Consider the following 17,778-nt stretch of genomic DNA (forward strand, 5'->3'; position numbering starts at 1 on the left):
TATGTATCATTACAGACCCCAGCGTTACTATTTCCAGGAGAGCTAGATTTCCATCAGAGAGGGGGCATTTCGTCTGGTCTCAGAGTTGGATAGTTGGGGACAGCAGCAAAGGAAACAGGAGGGAGCACAGAAAAAACAGCTGAGAGGAGAGAAACAGAAGACAGGAAGAGAGAAAACTAGGGGAGTGGGAACCTTATCCTGGAATAGCCAGCAACTAGAGCTGCAGACTCCACCCTTTTCACCCCTCCCCTTACTCTCTCTCTCTCTTTCTCTTTTCCTCTCTCCCTCCCTATCTCTCTCTCTCTCTGAAGCAGTCTCCTAGTCTGTCATTTGACCAGGCAGTTCACAGAGGCGAGAGCTCAGCACCAAATAGAAAACAGAGGAGAAAAGAGAGACAGAAGGAAGGGGAGCACATTCAATATAACGATATGCTTGCTGGAGTGTTTTCTCGGCTGCTTATCACCATCTGAAAACCCCTGTGAGGTTGGATTTCTTCTTGGCAGCTGCTTTTGGGGACTCTTTTTCTGCTTCTCGGTCTGGATGTGGGCTTTAAGTCTGTCTGCAGTCAACCGAGGAGGAGGATCAACTGACACCTTTTTGGGGATTTACACTTTAAGGAGTAAACCTCCACTTGTGTGAGGGTGAGAGAGGGAGACTTAAAGAGAGAGAGAGAGAGAGAGATAGAAGGGGGGTGGTGGGGAGACAGAGAGAGTGCCGGGCCATGCCCACCTCTGCTCATGGTTCAACAACATGAAAGGGGGCCACCATCACCATCGCCACCACCGAGGCTGTGGCTGCCAACACTTGTTCCGTAAAGTCCTGGCCAAGTGTGGCTGCTGCTATGCCCGAGTCAGAGGTCAGTTTCACACACGTACAAACAAATGTTGTCAGTCTTAAGTTTCTTTGCCTTGAGGTTTGTTACTGTACTTGCGTTTGAGAGCCCGTCCATGTGTGTTTTTGTTGATCAAGGCTGACCTGTAGCAATAACTCCTCTCCTTCCATACAGTACCTCTCTACACCCCCCCCCCTTCTTCTCCACATTTTCTTACATGTCCACCCACCTCTCCTCCTTATCTCTCCCTCCATTCCTGCGAGCGTATGCTAATGGTTTAAGTGTAAGCTTCAATCCTCTCGCCTGCTCTCGCCGCCTCCAGCTAAAGCAACAGATGTGTGTCACATACACATCAGTGCAGGCGGAGGAAAAAAAAGTCCTTCCTACAGATGACTGCACAGTGAGGAAGAGGACATGCATCACACATTTCATCTATTAAAAATAGAGAAGGCAAAAAATGTGTGTGTGTGTGTGTGTGTGTGTGTGTGTGTGTGTGTGTATGTGAGGGATTTGGAGAGTGACTGTCCTCATCATGATGAGTGTGTGTCACTCAGGTATGTACAGCACGTGGATGGATGAAACACACAGGGGGACCGAGCTGAAACATCACTCAACTCTAAACAGAGAGCTGACCAAAACAGCAATAATCCCCCCCCCCTTCTCTCTCTGTCTCTGTCTCTGTCTCTCTCTCTCTCTCTCTCTCTCTCTCTCTCTCTCTCTTTCTGTCTGTCTCTGTCTCTGTCTCACTGTATGTCTCCCTCCAACTCTCCTGTTTGTTGTAATGAAGTGCAGCAGCAATAGCAGCGGTCCATTAGAATAGTGTGGTTGAGTAAAAGCAGCGGGTGGCAGGATATGTAATAACAACAAGGCCGATGCCGCTTTCTATCAGAGTTTATACAAAACTTTGGACTAACTGTAACACTCACTTTCTCTGTCTTGCGCACACACCTCTTGTTACTGTGGCTCAGCTGCAAAGTTAAAACAGCAGTGGTTAATGCCACTATATGAGTTGACGTGCAGTCCCACGCTGTGTTTTTGTTACCTTTTTACAAGCCTACATCAAAGGGATAAACAGTCGACCGCCCTGCTGAGGCTCTTACACATGAAGGGGGGGCTCATGAAGTAGGCTTTCATATTATTGGCTGGTGTTGTTGGATGCATACCTCAGATTCCTTCAGTTTAATCTCTTATGTAATGGATATTCTCCTTCTCCATAGCCTGTAGCTCCCCACTGCACCTCCACCTTGTTATCATAGCAAATACATGCACGCTTAGATCACAATGTGTAAACATGTGGGGGATTGGAAAAATGAAACATTTCAGGCTATTAAAAGAAATCTCAGTAAACATGCAGTTAGTGTGTTATTCCGATAGTCCAACTGCAATGCATCAAGAGGCTGTTCTTGGTCCAACATGACAAGATAGGCGACCTTGAGTTTTTGAAAGGCGCTATATAAATCCAATGTATTATTATTATTCAGATAGGATGTTTTATATTTTTCAGTTTCTTTTTACAAGCTGGGAAGAAGGAATGTACCCCCTGGAGAAACCACATAATAAAACTACAGTAGTTTCTTAGAGTAACTTGACTATTCATGTGAAGATGTATGCTCCAGAAAACCTCTTCACGGAGCATTTAAAGTACATTTGTATGTTGCTACCATGGGTTTCCCATTTCTAGTTCTTATGCGGTCCTCTCCAATACTGTAACGTCGTTTCTATAATTAACACAATGTCAAGGGGAAAAGGGTCAGCTGCGGGGGACTTTTTCTTTCTCTTATTTATTATAAGGTCTCTTTACAACTGTCTATTTTCTGACTTTTTATCTGCTAAATTTTCAAACTAATTTACTGTGTCTCTCTGTGTGCGGTACTAAGCAGAGACCAAGGACCCCATTGTTTCTGTAGTGGTGTTTACAGGAAAAGAACTGAACAATGCTGGTCAGACTTCACTAGCCAAGGTCCTCAGCACGACATGCAGTCCCAAGACAATGTTCTTACAAGTCAAACATGTCACTGTGCCAAATAATGAATAGATTCTTTCACACATGCAGCCTGTCCCTGAAATATTCAGGAACATTTCCTGCATGAGTGAATGGGTGCAGGGACTAATGTTCAGGGAAATCTGTACCACAAATTTCCCACCTCATAACCTATGCCCCCTTTTACACATGTACTGCAAACCTGAAACTATTGAGAAATTACCCACAGGAGCTATTTGTGAGAACTCAAGTGCCCAAATCAGTTGATTCAGGCATTGAAGGGAACCAGGCAAAAACTGGGCCTGTGTGATTTCCGATTGAGACCATGTGTAAGTTGAGCTTGTAATTGTCTGGACAGGTCACAGTGACAAAGTCGATGTGTTGATGACAACTGTAAGAAAACAAACATCCGAGGATGAAGCAGAGGAGTCATTTACACAAAGACAGCAACAAAAATGTCTAAAAAAGACAAATAAATGGCAAAAGACTGTATTGTTTCTGAACAAATTAGGAAACATCTACGAAACTGCAATGTAATACACGTCATGTCGTGCCTCATGCACACACCCAGGTGCCACTCCCCATCTAAACCAAACGTTTACTAATGTTTGTAACATTTTTAGGAGAAATGCTGCTACAGCGGTGTTGTCAAGGGAAGCAGTAGCATTGCAGGGAAAAATTCCTTTTAATGAATGCACGTTTTCAAACTATTGATAGGGATGTGTCCCCTGCATCCCCCCTGAAATACACACCTATGCATGTCTGAAAGCACAAAATTGAAATGTTTCTGATTGTAGTGCATGTGTGAACAGTGAAAATCACTGTTGTCTCAGAGGTTGTCCTAGTAATCTGCCTGAAAATTTTGTGAAAGAGGCTTATGTGTCGCTGTAGGAGAGTTTTCTTTTATAAAATATTAGCTGACTGCATTCTCGAAACCAAGATAATCAGGGTTAGAATACTAAATACTGGCTTGGTGTGAGCTGCCAGATTTCTAATGTGATTCTAGCATCAACAACAAAGACTTTACTCTTTTCTAGTCATTTTCATCTCAGTGACAGGCTGACTATTGTATTGGAAAAACTGTGTACAATGCATCTACACCATTCATTGATTCTAAAAAAGCCACTTCACTGACACAAGGGGAAATGATAGCGTACTGCATGATTCATTCCCTACTTAGGCCTAATAACACTTACTTGTACGCTGGATGATGACACACAGCGCAGTATGCCATTATGTCACACCATATGTGTATCCGGTGTGTGCCTCCATTCACACTCAGATAAACACATTCACAAGAAGCAATCAGTGAATAAATGGCTAATTTCAGCTGCTGTCACTCATATTAAATGACTACCAGTCCTGCTTCTAGCCAATTCGCTTTAATGCAAAAAAAGGGCTCGGTAGTGCATCAGAAAAACCAGGGGATCAATGGCTTTCTGTGGCCTTATACTATCTATTTTTTTCATCTCTTAATCAATGTGTACTGAAACAGGAGGAACAGAGCCCATGATTAAGAATTTGTGAAAGTGTGTCCGAGTTTGTGTGTGTTGCAGGTTTATTACAGGACAGTCAAGCGCCAGAAGGCATGAAAAACAGAGTCAAGAGGAAATATATAAACATGAGCGCGGGGGGGGGGGTTATTGATCGCAGCAGTACTCAACTTGATAGAGAAGCCCGGAGAGATGGACAAGTGGAGAGATAAAGAGAAAAGCACATATCATTTTAGCTCTGATGTTGGCGCTGCTCTGCACGGCACATTAGCAGATTGTCTGCCAGAGGGCCATTAGTGAGGGCCGCTTCCCAGCAAATACTGTTGACAAACCATTTAAAAATAGATGGTGTGCCATCGTTTGTCTTCAGTCAATTGCCTCCATAGGCCATAGGAAGGAAATTTAACCTGTGGACTCATCAATTTAGATCTGATAGGAGCATTGTTTTGGGGAATGTTTTTTTAAGTGTGAGGTGGAGTAAAGCAAGTGTTGCTCCTAAAATCTAGAAAATCCCAGAGCAGGGCAAGGCCAAGGGGAGAGATGAAGCTGAGATCTCCTACTACATATACTGTATAAATTTAGTTGTATTTCAGATAATTCTTTGAATATTTTCACGTCTTTTCTCATTTGAGCTTACATTCCATTACTGTTAACACAAATACATACATTTGACTATTTTTTTCCAACTCTAGCCTGTAAACTTTTATTCATGGCATTTGTCAAGTGTTCTATAATCAATGCTAATTTCTACTACCACTTATATCTTTCTCATCACCATTCATGCTAATCTGGAAAGTTCAACTGTTTTGTAAATAATTTAATCTGTTAAACAAGGTGCCAGAGCCAAATTGCGTAAAAAAAAATCATAAAAAATAGAGCCTCTTCGTCAAATAAAAAACCCCAAAAAACAGGGAAGGATCCCCCCGAACCAACTCCAAGCTCCAAGCTAAGCCCCCAGTGCCCTGAAATCCTGGAAATGCCCACATCAGGGTTACAAAATGATCCACTGTGGTTCACATGTATGTACGTACACTTGGAATAATACTTCAACTAATTGGCCAGTATGTTTCCATAGTATGTGACTGTTAACTAGTCACCTCAGTTCACGTCATTGTAATGGATAAGTGCCAGGCCAATTTGACTTTGCTAATAATATGTAGGATACATTGTGTATTTTAAGATGTATTCTAATTTTGGGGGGGTATCTAAAAACAACCCCCACACCCCACCCCCCAACAAAGTAGCTCTGAGTCACAGACCCGTTCTTGATGACCCAGGTGGGACATCAAGAGGAGCAAAGCGTGCATTATTCTTTTTGAGGATCAAAGAGCAACTTTCAAACAAAGGGAGGATTTCACATAAAGCTTGCACATGCTGACATTGTTTTCCTTATACATAAATGGTAATGATGTTTAAGATGATATATATTACTGCAGTCTCAGCCAATGCAATCATTTCTACATCGCCATTTATTTTACAGCCTCCCACACACTAAAGGTATTTGGGATGCACCCTGAGGTAAATCTGACATCCATGAAGGAAACAAAAGTAAGACAAGGATGGATGTGAGATCACAGATTGTAAACCCATATTGAAATGAACATGTTTCCATATGACGCTCCAGAATGCATGTTAAGCCATGTAAGAATAAAAACAATACTTTAATGTCTAAAATGTGGTCTAAAAAAGCATGTAACCTGAATGTGTCAAAGGAAATCTATTTAAAATGCCTTTTAAGCAGCTTTTAGGAAAAATAAATATATAATTGAATTAGACAATGCACTTCCGAGATGCATTTCAAATTGGTTTGGCATACATTTGCAGCAGTATTAAATGCTTTTGAAGACATGAAGGAGTTTGAATAAGAAATACATAAACAGTTTTCCTGAAAGAGACTGGAAATGTGTAACAATAATACACTGTCAAAATATAAGGCTAGAAACACTATATATTTTTCATATACAAAGTGTACTTTACATGTACTGTATGTCAAATATATTTCTGGTTTACTGGAGTATAATAGTCATGTAATAAAAATCTGCACAGACAAGTTTACGCTTTACAAGAACACTCTGACTTGGTGATTATAAAGATTAGCAGGTTTATCCTAGCTGTCTTTCAGACCCTCTCTCAGTCTCTCTTTTTTCATACATTTGTGTTTTTCTCAACATGTCCCTGACCCGTTCTGTTCTCCCGCTGAGACAGAAAGCAGCTTTACCTGTGTCTGAGAGTTTAGGTGAAAGATGACTTGGCTGCAGCTGTAACTGTGGCATAGCAACTAAAATAACATTTGGACCCAAAATATCCATCTGTTCCTCCACAATCTTTCTGTCTCTCATATCACTCTCTTTCTCTCTTTTTCCCTTCTTTTATGTTCCAGTAAAGAAGGAAAAGGCTGCATGCTGCATTGTGCATCTGTATGTGTGTATGTGTTTGTTGTGCATCTGTGAGAGTGTTTATTTGTGAGTGTTGGGGGCTGGTGTTGACTCATGCATGCAGTGAGTTAGGACAAGGATCCCCCCCAGCCATGACACACACACACAGATACACATATATTTACATGGTTGAATGGCAGAGACAGAGAGAACAGAGAAATACATGGAAAAGCTTTAAAAAAAAATAACTCAAAGAACAAAAATGGAACTGCTTTGTCCCTGTGTGTGTGTGTGTGTGTGTGTGTGTGTGTGTGTGTGTGTGTGTGTGTGTGTGTGTGTGCGCGCGCGCGTGCGTGTGTATGTGTGTGTGTGCAATGTATAGACAGACATAATCAGACATACATGTGTATAGTTCATTGTATCAACATCAATGGCATTGTACTGAATAATTAGAGTTACACTGAATATATAAGAGAATATATTTGACGATTAGACCTGTAATAAATATTACATTGTGAAGTTATGTTAAAGGTTCTGTATGCAAAATTGAGAGCCTTAATATAGAAGCAAACCACTATTGGCTATGTAAAGATATGGTGGAGTAATAGTATTCTGAGCTGAAAATGAAGTCACGCTCCTGTATGTGTTTTAATCCGAGCTTCTCTTTGGTTTGATGCAGTAAGCTGATCCTGCTGCGCATGCATGCGTGTAGCTCATTACCGCTGCTTTGCACTGCGGCCATACAGCGGTTACCACTGATACTGGGACAGCAGCTTGGCAGAAATGTAGCACCCAGCCTCCATCACCGCCCTGGTTAACACCGTAAACTCTGTCAGCACTGTTCCTGTTTTTTAGCATAGTTTATGGAGTTAGCACCATTAGCTGCTAGCAGCTTGCTTACCCACCTCCATGTTGTTAACCATGTGGATAAAACTCTGAATTTCAAGTAGCTCCCCTTGAAATTAGGGCTACAGCTTACATGTATTTTTATTATTCATTATTTTGCTAATTGTCAGAAAAAAAGGGTAAACTATCCATCAAAATTTCACAAATTCCATGTTTTAATTGACTAACAGTCCAATGCCTAAAGCTATTGATTGTGCTATCACAAAAGATAAAAAGAGCATCAATTTCCCACAATTGCAATAGATTAATCGATCATCAAAATACAATGCAATGATTTCTGTTGGTCAGCTAATTGTTTCAGCTCGATATTAATTTGCAGTACTTTGTCCACCCCTATACTTGTACAGCTACTTGGCCATGTTCAGCTTCAACACATGGCTCATTTGCTGCAGTTTCCAGGCAATTTAAAATAAAATACTTGTTTACTGTATAGGAAAATTATTTTTGTCCCCTCGCCCTCCTTCTCAGATCAGTCAGAGAACGTGATGTGTAACAGCCCCCAGAGGTAGTAGGGTTCAGTGTCTTGCTCATAGGCTCTTTAGCAGTATATGGTTGTTTTCAAACACAGGAATTTGATCCCCAGGTTTCCCTGAGACCCCTGAGACCCATGAATAATTTTGATAACAAGTCGAATGTGCTTTTGACAGAAAGCAGCCCTGTTGGCAAACGCAAGGGAAAATTGCCGTGACAGAAGCTGCGTGTCTTTTTATGTCTCAGCTGGAGAACCGTCTTTGTCATCAGCTTATAAGGCAGACTTTCAGACATTATGGAAAAAGCAACAAAAATAGCTGAAATTGAAGGTATGCTGTTGGACTGCTGTGGCCCAGCCTTGTGTTCAGCAGTCTGAGATATTTTTAAACTTTGCACCCCTGCCCACCCTCCACCTCGTCATCTCCTGTTGCCCTCCCCCTCGGCCCCCTGACTCCTCTCTGCTGTGCAACTGATCTCCTCCATATTGTTTCTCACACGCACATAAAACAGAGACAGGACAGAGAGAAAGAGAGGGGAGAAATGGAGTGAGAGAAAGGATGAAGAAGCAAACCAGTGCTCCCAGTCTCCCAGCTGAATGAAGAAATTAATTTTGGGATGAATGTTTCATGATTTGCTGGCTTGGAATGTGAACACCAAGTGGAGCATTAAGATCATTCCTGGGGCATTCTCATTTCTCTCATTCTCCTCCTCTCCGCTTCACTCCTCTCACAGCGCTCTCTCAGACTGGTCGGCATATAGCCAGTCAGACAGTAATTAATTATGTCTTCTCCCGTTTTCATTTTGCCATCTCTCTTTTTTCACAGTTCATCCTCCTTTCCCTTTTGCTCTACTAAACGGCCTTGACATATTTCCAGGGCTCCCATGCCCTTTTCCTCCTCTGTCTCCCTCTCTCTTTTCCTCTCTTTTTTTCTCCTCCTTGGGCCTCTGTTTGTAAACGTGCAGAGGAGAAGAATGAGGGAACAAATTATGAAACACAGGAGTGCATTCCATACCTTGTTTAGAAAGAATTCTCCTACAGCGCAGAGGGGGAGAGGAGCCACTTCCCCCTGCGATTCTACCCCCACTTTCAGCCCATATGGCTCTTTTTATGTCTGCAGTCTTTAGGGGTGTCTGTGACATTTGTTTTTACTCTACTAAAACTCTTATGATGTTTTACACACTCCCTCTTATGTTCTGTCAAATTCTAACTGTGCTGTAAAGAAGGTAGTGCACAGTCTATAAAAAACTAGCTCACTTTCTGCTCTGAACATCTATTAATCGTTGCTCACTGTAAGTCTAAGCAACAGGTTGACTACAGCGTTTGCCTCAGCGACCCTTCAGGCTGCCCAAGTAGAGGTACTCTGATTCTGGCTGCTCTCCTCTGCACTTCTCCCCCAGAGAACACTTGATTAAGGCCTCTCTTAAAAACTTTCCAAAACAGTGTGCAAAGAAAAACAAACAATGGAAATTGACAATATTAAAAGTGATGTGGAGTTGTGTTGAAAAAACAGCCTGAGCCTTGACTACAGTTCAGAGGAGCTGAGGATGCTGGTTCTGCATGTACTGACCCCGACAACAACAGCCTGTCTGGAGAAAGGTACCTTGCTCTTGGTCAAATGCACAGTTCAAACTGGGGATGTAATGGCCCAGCCAGTTTGTATGGTTGTCTTGCGCCTGCCTTGCACAGTCTTTGGATGTATGTGACTACTAATGTTTTTCAAAGGCAGCCCCAAAACCTTTGCTCACACTGCAACTCTAGAGGTAAATGATCAATTAATCAATCAAATCCCAGCAAGCTATAGACATTTTTGGACCAGAGAAACTTCATAGTTTAAAGGACGCCCCTATTTGTTGTTTTTACACCACAAGAACTAGGAATGATCGTAGTACTTAGAACGTTATTTTAAGGGACTTTATAGCCCCTGTTTCGGAGGAAATACTCGCCAGGAAATACACCACAGGCTCAAAGGATGAGATTGGAATACAATTTACATGTAGATATATATAAATGGCATTCATGTGGATGTCTTATCTGACTTCAACCGTTCTAAAACCAAACAAATAAATTGTCAATAAAATTCATTGTATTAAAAACGAAACAAATATACACGCATTTGCTCTTTTTATTGCAGTAATATGATCAATAATTACCGGTTTTTAAGAGAGGATTGGACATGGAAATAATGCTCTCATTTGGCTGTCCACCTTATAACCATGCTGCATTTTTTTGTCGTCCAATTGGGAAAATTCTTAGCCAGGGACACAACGTCACCATGCACACAATGTTTGCTGGTTTGCTAGTTGTACAAGTTCATCACTTGCAAAATGTCTCTAATCATTGAGTAACTTAAGTATTACAAAATCATGAAATGAATTCAGGGTAAATTTAAGACTAAAACATAGCTGACCTCCTGGCTCTGTTCACTCCAGCAGAAAACCAGCATCTTATTTTTTTGCTGGGAAATTCAGTGGTAGTAAATAGTCAAGGATAAAGGAAAAACATTTCAAACTCCTCCCCTAGTTTTACCTGCTCAGCAACGTTAAAATTGATCTGTCTTCCTCTTTGTCAGCAGACGAGATTGATTGTCAGTTGTCAGCAGGTACAATTGATTGTTACCACACACACACAGCAGCTGTCTATTTCCAATAATACTAGAGGTTTAAAATCAGCCTTGGTGGCTTAGTGGTGAAGACAAAAAACTACAGATAACTACTGCGACACAGAATGTAAGTGTTGCATGTCGAACCCCTCACTTTCCCTCCTTGTGTTTCCTTTCAGCATCTTCACTATAAACTATTACCCCTGTATACTTTTTTTTCATTTTTGTGCAACAGTTGTAACTCAAACTAAGACAAAGATAGCTACAGTCATTTTAAGATATAACCTCCTGGCTGTATCAGAATAATGTGTTTCTTTGGTAACACTCAAATAACATCTGCTGACAACTACAGTAGGAGAAAAACATTTTAACTCAGTTTGTGGTTTACTAACAAAGCAGTTCAGTGAGCAATGAGGATATAAACAGTTGTTAGAAGCTGCAGCACTTCCATTTTTGTATTGCTTTGCTTCACTCTCATGAGATTGTATAAGCCTATCCAGAATTGATAGTCCATAAAGCAGTCAACACTCTTCACTCCATGGACTTTCAGGTGGACCTGTAACAGGTGGTCTTCCTGTAACACTTGAATGGATTTTGCGTATTCATAAGACACCCTCTTAGTTGCCATATGGAGAGCTCTTGCTCCAAATGCAGGATTTGATCCATAATAGACAAAAGCTGATCGGGGCAGATGCTTTTCTTGAATTAGCTTTTCAAAGGCATCCTTTGTGCACACAGCATTGTTTTACAAATAACCATAAGGCATGGTAATATTTAGTGGTGTATTAGTGTGTGTGTGTGTGTGTGTTTGTGTTTGCTGCAGACAGACCTGTGTACGTGTGTGTGCCCACATGTGTAGGTTGGAATTATGGCTAATCTTTTGTGCGCCTGTCCCCCACTCTGTCTCCCTTCTGGGTTTAGTTGCTATGGCAATTTGAGTGGGGAGAGGTGTAGAGCCATGGAAAGGAATGAGAATATGTGTCTGGAAAGCCCATCAAGTCTGACTGAGAATAACTGTACTTGCACATCTTTTTGTCTGCAGGCCTTTTTGTCTGGCACAGTGTGCCAGATCAGCCTGAGAGCTACACTTGCCGTTTTGTTTTATTCTGTGGTTTTATAATGCAGCCCCTTAAAGAAGTATTTCACTGCTGGAGAGATTTCCTTCTAATAATACTGGGATGTCTCTGCTGTAAAATATGCAAATACTGTTGAAATTGGAGCTATATGACCAAAGAAAACAGAAAAAAGGACACTTCTGCTCACGAGGCAGAAAATCTACAACTATCAGAATGCACTGCACCAATAAGTAATGTTTATGCTCCTACTAGTGGGTGATGTAATGTGAATTTTTATTAATGTGAAAACGGGATGCTAAAATGTGTTTTTCAAAACATCTGAGGCGAGAAACAGACAACGCAGGAACAGAATCTTGGTTCATATATGATAAGCACTGCTAAGTTTTACCAATCTAAGGTTTTTCAGGCCTGGTTTTCGCCTACTTTTTGTTCACATGAAAGATTTCCTTATTTACAAACTCTATTACAGCTTAACAAGGCACTAAAATATGTTTCAAAGAACATTTGAGGCAAGAATAAGGCAGTGCAGTAACATATTCTTGATTTATATTGATGCCTAGTTGCCTAGGATTAATGCCTACTTTTACTGTTTTACCAAGTATGACATAAAGAAAGAGAGAAAGCTGCATTTCTATCTCTTGATCTGCTTCTGTACTTTTTGTGTCTGCAGTAATGGCACAGGTAGTGTGCAATAGGAAAATGTGCAAGTACAGCCTATAGTTCAAGCAACAGCCCTGGAGAGTATTTCTGGATGTGTAGGATACTAAAGACATTATAGTATGTAATTAATAATTGCAGAATTTAGTTTGGGCAGTTCAGAAAAAATACTACCTACAATTCACATCTGTCTCATTTGATTATATATAGTAGTGTAGAAGTGACTTTATATATAGCCAGCATGAAAAACAGCAAGAGCCCAGTGCTGAGAGGACCAGAGAGTTGTCGGGCAGACTGGGGCTAGAAGGAGAGGCTCCACGTCCCCACAGCCCAGCAGGCACCACAGCTCTGTCTCCAGCTGTCCTCGCAGGCTTCCTAACTGGCACTGCCACAGCTGCCATATGGAATCACAATCGCTTTTAATTTGCTCTGTGTTCTCAGCCACCTCGGGCTTAATGGCAGCCTTGTTTACCCCTAAACAGGAGTGTGAGCCACTCTTGCACTTCCTTTCTTTTGTGTGTCTGTGTATGTGTGCTCAGATAATCCTAGTGATGACTAACAGTACAGTGTGTGTGAGTATGTGCACTGATGCTGCCTGCTGCTAAAGAGGCTCAACGGGTAGCGCTGATCATAACTATGATTGTCACAATCACATACATACACACGAGTGCACACATCCACCCACAATAATTCTGAGTGCAATGTTGACACTGCAAGGTCATGTAAGTCCTCTGATGCATAAGCTCCACCTTCATAAGCTGCAACATTAAAGTGATTTACACACTAATACAACAATTATTATAATCTAATTTATAATACAGATTGTTAGAAATGGGCCATTCTGCACAGTAAGTACTTTTACTTCAGATACTTTAAGTGAATTGTGATGCCCCCTTCACTCAAAATGTAATTTTATCATGTTTATGTCCTCTAACGTGTCTGACCTTGATTATACTGATTTGCATCTGTGTAAAATTTGAATTTAGAGAAGTAATTTCACATTCCTCTCCTAAGGGGGGTGAGGTCTGTGCACTTTCCTAAAATCTGAGATTCAAATCAAGCGGCAGCCTCCAAGGCTGGAAAATTAAGCCAACACGGAAGTGCCAAAACCCACTTCATGATGGCTCCAAAACAGAGTCAATGCCCAAAGACCTCCATTTTAAAATTACAGCATAATTAATATGTTTATAGCCTGCTACAAAAGACTGGTTTTGAGGGGTACAACTGTATGAGGGGTGTTTTGTTAGTTAGTTACTGTGTTTTTAATAACTCACCTGTTTACATTTTATTTAGGCCCAAAGTTACACATATTTTCGAGTGGGGACCCATTGGTGACATTCTGTCAGGGAGGCATATCTGCAGTCTTGAGTCAGATCCTCCTCTTTCTCCTTCACAGCACCAGCCTTTTGGCCAAATACAGTAACATCTGGCTCCTGAAAACCAAAATGCAGAACTCAAATGTCAGCTTCTGTCTAATACAGTAAAAACATATCTGCGGGGGATCAGACTTTCACATAACTCCAGCAAATAAACCTGAAACCTGAGTGGACTCATCTGTACAGAGAGTAAATTAGTATTTGCATAGTGACAGTTTTGATAGCAAACATGGTAAAGTGGGCAGTTTTTGAATGTAAACCAGAATCTGGAGCTTCCTTCCACTAGCAACTAAAAACCTCATAGTAGCAGATATTGAAGGGGAGACTTCAGTTTGTAACAGAGTATTTCTACACTCTGATATACAGTAGCTACCTTTATTGAAATAGAAGCATCTGTACGTCCTCCAATCAGTGAACTACAGGAAATATTGAGTTGATCTTGAACCTCATGTAAAATAAGGCCGATTTTAAGTAAAATATGGTTCAGTATCAGTCATCTGTTGTACAGCCCTCTCGACAGGACATTAGTCTTTATAAATTCTTTGTCTGATCACAATGAGCAAAGTAAATATTCTTTGACAGGCTACTTAATGAAGGCCTCATGCTCATCTGCTGCTTCTGAAAGATAAAAAGTACTGTGGGAGTTACCAAGAAAGAACACCTGTGTGTGATTTTCTCATCACTGTATGCTTTGGCAAAGTAACATATCAAGATTCATACCAACCTTTTTATGACCGCTCTTTGTTCCTAATCATCAAAAGTTGGTTCTATGAAAACATTGTTGGTGCAGACAAATAAAGTTAGAGAGTTAGATATCCAACCCAACTCTCAGACTTTGTGTTATAGACACAAAAACACTGATGTGAGTCAAAATTGTTTGACCACAAGGTGCAATCCCTCAGGATCAGCAGCTGTCATTTATTGCCATGCTGACAAAGACTGATTTTCTGCCTCTCACGGCTCAATAGTGATCAATATTTACTCCAAGCATGAGAAAATTATAGGTTATGACGGTAGACATCATTCAGACACTTACAGAGGATAATGTCATCTGTGGCTCTGAAGGTATGGAAGCAAATAATTACCATGAAGATTTGAATCTTAGAAACTGAATACTTATTTGAAATTTAATCACTGATTGCTGTTAAAATCTACGTACTACTGAATTAATAACATTAAAATATTGCACTACGAGATCCATCTCTTGGGAATTATTTACGTTCACACTAAGGAAGCTTTTAAAAGTTTAAAAAATCGTGGGTTTTTAAGAAAAAAAAGTGTGATAAACTTGGCATGTGGAGTTATGCATATCAGGCAGGGATGTTTAATGAAGGGCACATTGCTTTATATGAAATGTATGATTGAGTGTTTTTTAGAGTTTGATCCAAACTAGAGAATAAAGGTCAGAATATCTGGCTCTGCTGCTTTGATTTTGACCATTCTTAAAAGTTTCAATAATGTAATAAATGAGTCATAATCAGTGTCTCTGTATTCTCCTGTTAATGGTGCTCCATGGTTAATATCAGTGTGAGTGTTTAAAGGACCACACTGAAACTTTAATCCCTGATTCTGACACATACAGTTCTCCAGAGCTCACATGAAGAGAAATACAGGCCGATGGTGCCAGGTACTTGGCACGTCTCTCTCTGAATGGTTCTTGAAGAATGTCTGGAGTTTTTTAAGCCCAATGACCACAAACATGGTTCCAGCCTCACGCAGCCAGCCAGCTGCAGCAGAAGCTGAAGAAAAACTCGTGTCTGCTGTGAGAACACCATTGCCTACTAGAGCTAGGTATCGGTGCTTATACAAGTAAGATACCGACCAAAATAAGCCACTACCAAGTGTTATTGAAACTTCTTGGCTCAAATTACATCTGCATTCGAACTTTTTTGTAAAAATGACTATTTGTGTGGTTTTGCTTCCAGGTTAACTACAAGCACTCTTTGGTTTAAAGTGACGTGCTTGGACTGTGACTGTCGCAGCTTCAACCAATTCAGTCGGTAGAGTGATTAAGTCAAGCACGGTGTATTTGATGGTGCACACTGAGATGCCACTGAAATCTTTGAAAGTATGGCTTTACAACATGTCTATGGTGTCTGGTAGCATTTGATGCAGCTGAATGCTTCCATTCACATGTTGACAATTGATAGAGAAAAAAATGTCTCAAAAAACTACTCTACTGGTATCACTTTAAGGGTCTTGGTATTGTAATTTTTTAAATGTTTTTTTTTATTTGTTTTGTTCTTTGGGCCTTTTTATGCCTTTATCATGGAATAGCTGCAGTAGAGTGAGAGGAAACAGGGGAGAGAGAATGCAGTGAAGAACTGCAGGTTAAAATCGAACCCAGGCAGTTGCTAAGGACTAAGACTATATGGGGTGAAAGAAACTGAGCCTATTGCCTATTCATAGGGATGCATCTTTTTTGTCTTCTTAGCAAAGTGAGATTCAGATGCAAAGTAGGTGCTGTGGGACTGATTGAAACCTCTGTTGAGATGGAAGCAGCAGCTCTGACGTAAATGCGCAACCTTCACCGCTTGAAATGCATCGCTGTACTCATGTTGACCTGATTTTGACAGTCAATGGCCCTAGAGGTGGTTTAGATCTTTCCATCGCTGAGGGCCGTTTCATAAGCCCTCATCAGGTGAAGTGTCTGAATCACTCTTTTACATTGTTCCCCACAGACAATAGGATTAATGTCAGCGTCATCTATTTGGGTCTGTTTTTCTGTGACTGACTTTCATTATCGCTTTGATGCTTTATGCTGATGAAAAACATGCCACCGAGTCTGTCTGAGAGTGCTGATGCAGGAGATCGACCCTCATTGCTTGTTTGTATGACTTTGTGTATCGCATACTTTCTTCTGTGCTCCTGGAATCACAGCAGTGTGTGTGTGTGTGCATGTGTGTCTGTATAAACTAGGTCAGTAGGAGGACAGGAAATCTCTGTTCACTTGTCTGTCTGACTGCAATGTCTCCAAAAGTTATTGGATGCAAACACGCTCACATATCGCACTCAAACAATGATGAAAACAGTTGCCCTTTTGCCTACATGTGCATGTTTCTACGCATGAGATTGCATAAGCTCTCAAGTATATGTAAAAGCAAACATGAGCTCTAATTGCCCTTCTTCACTTCCTATCTTCAGTGTCTCATCTTCTACTCTCATTTGAGATTTTAACTTCAATCTATGTGGCATTTGTGCTTAACCTTCATTTGCTGCTTGCAGAAATCATGAATAATCCTTGGTCTCCCCATCATCCCATCTCTTAACCTCTTCGTCTTTCTGCCATTCATTAATATGCACGTACTGCAAAGATACATCAGTGGGATAATTTCAGAGGATTTCAAAGGTTGAAAGTTCACTCGCACAGTTTAAAATCACCACTGAAGAAGAAAAGAGAGATTTTCCAAGTATGTTTTAGTTTGCTCCTCTGTCACTGTCTTTTCTGCCAGTTGGTTTTTGCTTGTAGAGCTTGTGCTGGTCTCAGCAGCTTTGGGGCAGAGCAGGGCATTGCATCAGAGGAGGGAGCTGTGTGTCCTGATCCCAGGACAGGACCTAGCCAAAGTGTAAAAACACTGCAGTGCAGCGAGGGGGAAGAGTGCAAAAGAGGTGGTAGAGTTAAAAACAAAGGGTGGGGGGGTGGGGGGATGTTGTAAAACAGAAAGAGTTGAGATGAAGAGGAAGGGAAGTGGGAGGACAGGAGAAAGAGAGAACAGCCAAGTGCCAGGATTTATTAATCAGAAGCAGCATAAACAAAACACACATGAAACAGCCAGGGGCCAACAGGATGAAATGTAATGAGGAAAAAAGGAGTCTCAAACGGTCCAAAAAATTGGCTTTTCATTGAAAATCACTGCTGACAAGAAAATGAGTTCTTAAATGTTGCCTCGTGTTATATTTCTGCAAAAGTTTATCAGAGGACAGCTTAAAGCATTTCCGGTCATATGCTTCAGGTACTAAGTGCCTCATTGTCTCACAGGTCTATCAGTCTGCACATCTGAGTGCATGGGT

At 41.0% G+C, this 17,778-nt stretch overlaps 1 protein-coding gene across 3 annotated transcripts in view; it reads left to right on the forward strand.

Moving 5' to 3' along the window:
* Positions 1-17,778, forward strand: part of arhgef25a (Rho guanine nucleotide exchange factor 25a) — a 54,409-nt gene that overhangs the window by 13,145 nt on the left and 23,486 nt on the right. The window contains exon 1 of one of the 3 annotated variants that reach the window (XM_042491803.2): positions 220-856. The exons of the other annotated variants lie outside the window; for them this stretch is intronic. Coding sequence (XP_042347737.2) covers positions 751-856 — 106 coding nt within the window. The 5' untranslated portion in view covers positions 220-750. Of the gene's footprint in view, positions 1-219; positions 857-17,778 lie in introns of those variants that run through there. 3 annotated transcript variants of the gene reach the window in all.

The sequence above is a fragment of the Plectropomus leopardus genome, chromosome 9 (genome assembly GCF_026936395.1).
Source record: "Plectropomus leopardus strain MGB_pleo_1.0 chromosome 9, ASM2693639v1, whole genome shotgun sequence".
Taxonomy (NCBI): domain Eukaryota; kingdom Metazoa; phylum Chordata; class Actinopteri; order Perciformes; family Serranidae; genus Plectropomus; species Plectropomus leopardus.